This window comes from Salvelinus namaycush, chromosome 37, assembly GCF_016432855.1.
Source record: "Salvelinus namaycush isolate Seneca chromosome 37, SaNama_1.0, whole genome shotgun sequence".
In the NCBI taxonomy this organism is placed as follows: domain Eukaryota; kingdom Metazoa; phylum Chordata; class Actinopteri; order Salmoniformes; family Salmonidae; genus Salvelinus; species Salvelinus namaycush.
This window is the reverse complement of record NC_052343.1, coordinates 25,440,126-25,444,306: the sequence shown is the minus strand read 5'-3', so window position 1 is coordinate 25,444,306 and position 4,181 is coordinate 25,440,126. Positions and strand designations below refer to the sequence as shown.

General features: G+C 50.8%; 1 protein-coding gene across 1 annotated transcript in view; it reads left to right on the top strand.

Moving 5' to 3' along the window:
* Positions 1-4,181, top strand: part of LOC120030927 (cell adhesion molecule 4-like) — a 36,473-nt gene that overhangs the window by 6,855 nt on the left and 25,437 nt on the right. Inside the window, exons 2-4 of the mRNA XM_038976432.1 lie at positions 1,153-1,440; positions 2,611-2,772; positions 3,168-3,258. Coding sequence (XP_038832360.1) covers positions 1,153-1,440; positions 2,611-2,772; positions 3,168-3,258 — 541 coding nt within the window. The remainder of the gene's footprint in view (positions 1-1,152; positions 1,441-2,610; positions 2,773-3,167; positions 3,259-4,181) is intronic.

Below are 4,181 nucleotides of genomic sequence, written 5' to 3'. Positions count from 1 at the left end.
AGGAGAGAGGAAAGAGAGGAAAGAGAGGGAGGAAGAACGGGAGGAAGAGAGGGGGAGGAGAGGAAAGAGAGGGAGGAAGAGCGGGCGGTAGAGAGGAAAGAGAGGGAGGAAGAGAGGAAAGAGGGGAAGGAAGAGAGGAAAGAGAGGAAAGAGAGGGAGGAAGAGCGGGCGGTAGAGAGGGAGGAAGAGAGGAAAGAGGGGAAGGAAGAGAGGTAGAGAGGAAAGAGAGGGAGGAAGAGAGGAAAGAGAGGGAGGAAGAGCGGGCGGTAGAGATGAAAGAGAGGGAGGAAGAGAGGGGGAGGAGAGGAAAGAGAGGGAGGAAGAGAGGAAAGAGAGGGAGGAAGAGAGGGCGGTAGAGATGAAAGAGAGGGAGGAAGAGAGGGGGAGGAGAGGAAAGAGAGGGAGGAAGAGAGGAAAGAGAGGGAGGAAGAGAGGGCGGTAGAGATGAAAGAGAGGGAGGGAGAGAGGGGGAGGAGAGGAAAGAGAGGAAAGAGAGGGAGGAAGAGAGGGCGGTAGAGAGGGAGGAAGAGCGGGCGGTAGAGAGGAAAGAGAGGGAGGAAGAGAGGAAAGAGAGGGAGGGAGGAAGAGAGGGCGGTAGAGTGAAAGAGAGGGAGGAAGAGAGGGGGAGGAGAGGAAAGAGAGGGAGGAAGAGAGGAAAGAGGGAGGAGAGAGGGAGAAGCGGCGTAGAGAGGAAGAGAGAGGTTGTGCAGTCAGTCGATACAAAGTTGGGTTGGGGAGGTTTATGAACAATGACCATCGAGTCCCTGTCACACTGACGTTATTAGCATTATTTTGTTATCATGATTTCTCACAATGATGTTTCCCTTTCTCTGACAACGAAAGAAACATAGTTTTGCTCTCCTATGTCCGTTCTCTAGGTTCTCTCTCTTCTCACTGCCTCTGTGGTTGCTATGATACTATGGCCTTGGTCAGGAGGTCACAGTGGATTGTTGGATTAACTATGTCTAATTCTTCTTCTCCTTCGCTATCCCCCTTTCAATTCCTCTATTCACTCTCCTTGTTACTCCCCTGCTCCTCTTTTCTTTGGCCTTGCTTTTCTTTCCATATATTTATGTGTTTATCTCCAATTGTGGTTTTCCTATTGTCTTGACCCCCCCCCCATACTGCCTGTCTCCCTCCTTCCCTCCCCAGCGTTGAAGGACGACCGTTTCCAGATGGTTCTCTTCACTCCCCGCCTGGTGCGCATCACCCTCACCAACGTGAGCGTGACAGACGAGGGTGGCTACTTCTGCCAGCTCTACACTGACGACACCCACCACCAAGTGGCCACGCTGTCCGTGTCCGTCCCTCCCGACACCCCCACGGTGGAGGTGAGGCAGGAGGCCGTGGAGGGGGGTGAGGTGGAGCTCACCTGCCTGTCGCCTCGCAGCAAGCCCCCCGCCACGCTGCGCTGGATCAGGGACCGCCGGGAGATACCAGGTCTGTCCATCCTTTGACGATCTATCATTATGTCGCTCTGTCATTCTATCTATCAGTATCTGTCTGTCTGACTCTGTCTGTCTTTGTTCAGTCATACCTCTCTCTCTGTCTCTCTCTCTGTTCACTTCCTACGTTCCCTATCTATCCACCTGCCTGTCCCTGTGTCAATCTATCCATCTGTCTCTTTCTCAAACTCCATCATACTCTCTCCTTTTCTGTCCAGCCTTCTATCTACCTCCCTCTTTATTCCCCATCTGATAAGACTTCCATCCAGCTATCACTCTGTTTACCATTTTATCTGTCCTTCTGTCCATCTCTTTCTGTCTGTTTGTCTATCCCTCTCTCTGTGTGTCTGTCCCGCTGTTTACCCTCTGTCTGTCCTGTTATACCCTCCACCTCTCTCTTTTTTCCCTCTTTCTTTTGTGTCTCTCACTCCCATCCCGTCTCTCTATCTTAATCTCTAACTCAGCACTCTGTCCTTTCCCTCACTCCTCTTCTCTTCACCCCGTCTTCCTCTCCTCCTCTTCTCTCTCTCTGTCTCCTACTTCCATGCCGTGTTCACAAAGATGTCTGTCCCCTGATGTGACAAGGTTACGTAGGAAGCGGCGTGGGCTGATGCGTGGGGCCTACAGCAGACAGCCCTGTTTTCTGTTCTGCTCTGTAGTGCTGTGGAGCGGGCCCTGCCCTGAGTGAAATACAGTGTGACATTAAAGGTTAGGCTCCAGATCCTGACGGATAGAATGTCTCAGTAATTAAGACAGTATCTCCCTGCCCTCATCTCACGCTTCAATTGGGCCTGCTTCAGTTCACTCAGCTGAAATAATTGAAAACTCAGCATGGTGTTAGTTATTGTCATATTTTCACAGACTCATATTACGTGACCGCGAGGCCTCCGTTTTGGACAACACCATCCCTCCTCTTCCTCCTCCTCATCTTCCGCTGCCTCATTTGGAGTCTTTTAAAATATTTTTAATAGTATCTCACGCTCTCTTTATCTGCCTTTTATGTCTGAGCCTGTCCAGATCCCTCTCTCCTCTTCTCCTTGTCACCTATCATGCCTGTCTCACTCTCTCCATGTGTCCTTCTCCCTTCTCTCTTTCTTCTTTCGCCAGCGCCTTTTCCTTCTCTCCCCGTCCTCTGTCTGATATGCTCCCTCCCTCCCTTCTCTAGGTGTGGTGTCCCAGCAGGAAAATGGGAAGACAGTGAGTGTGTCCAGCACCATCCGTCTCCCTGTGGAGAGGAGAGACAACGGGGCAGCGGTCAGCTGTGAGGCATCCCACCCCGCCCTGGGGGGGCAGAAGAGGGTCCGCCACTACCGCCTCGACGTCTACTGTGAGTGAGTGGTCAGCCACCGAGGGTTACCATGGCAACACACTGAAGCTGTATCACCTCATTTCTGATGGTCACGACTCATTTGTATTTGGGGTCTGGAGTGGTCAACCCTTCTGTTATAAATTACTTATCAACTCACCATTTCTGAGTTTGATCAGCCTTTTCTGCCCTTTAGATATGCATAATGAGTGTCACTGCCAAACTGTTGCTGCTTAAATGGCCCTGCATGGCTATCACAGCAACACGTATGAATACTTCCTCAGATGTGTCTGTTCACCACAGCCATTAACAAAGCAGCAGCTGTTTCACCCTGAGGGTTGTTATCATAACAGAACCGCCAACTGTCACTCTTGATTGGTTACCATGGTAACCATTCCTCCCTCCTCTCTCCCCAGTTGCCCCCACAGTGAGGATCATCCCTCCCCCTGGCATCCTCCGAGAGGGAGACTCTCTCAGCCTCACCTGCTCCATCACTGGCAACCCACTGTGAGTGTGCATGTGTGTGTGTGTTGTATGTACACACATTTATGAGATTGTTTGATTGGTTTGTGCGTTTGCTGTATGCTGTGCTCACACTACAGCTGTTTGGAGTATTCGGAGGAGTTGAGGCATTCTCTGGATAAAGTGTCTGAGGAGGCTGTAACAAGCCCCCTGTTAGACACTGTGATGTGTTTGTTGTGCATGTGTGTTTCTGAGGAGGCTGTAACAAGCCCCCTGTTAGACACGGTGATGTGTTTGTTGTGCATGTGTGTTTCTGAGGAGGCTGTAACAAGCCCCCTGTTAGACACGGTGATGTGTTTGTTGTGCATGTGTGTTTCTGAGGAGGCTGTAACAAGCCCCCTGTTAGACACTGTGATGTGTTTGTTGTGCATGTGTGTTTCTGAGGAGGCTGTAACAAGCCCCCTGTTAGACACTGTGATGTGTTTGTTGTGCATGTGTGTTTCTGAGGAGGCTGTAACAAGCCCCCTGTTAGACACTGTGATGTGTTTGTTGTGCATGTGTGTTTCTGAGGAGGCTGTAACAAGCCCCCTGTTAGACACTGTGATGTGTTTGTTGTGCATGTGTGTTTCTGAGGAGGCTGTAACAAGCCCCCTGTTAGACACGGTGATGTGTTTGTTGTGCATGTGTGTTTCTGAGGAGGCTGTAACAAGCCCCCTGTTAGACACGGTGATGTGTTTGTTGTGCATGTGTGTTTCTGAGGAGGCTGTAACAAGCCCCCTGTTAGACACGGTGATGTGTTTGTTGTGCATGTGTGTTTCTGTGGAGGCTGTAACAAGCCCCCTGTTAGACACGGTGATGTGTTTGTTGTGCATGTGTGTTTCTGAGGAGGCTGTAACAAGCCCCCTGTTAGACACGGTGATGTGTTTGTTGTGCATGTGTGTTTCTGAGGAGGCTGTAACAAGCCCCCT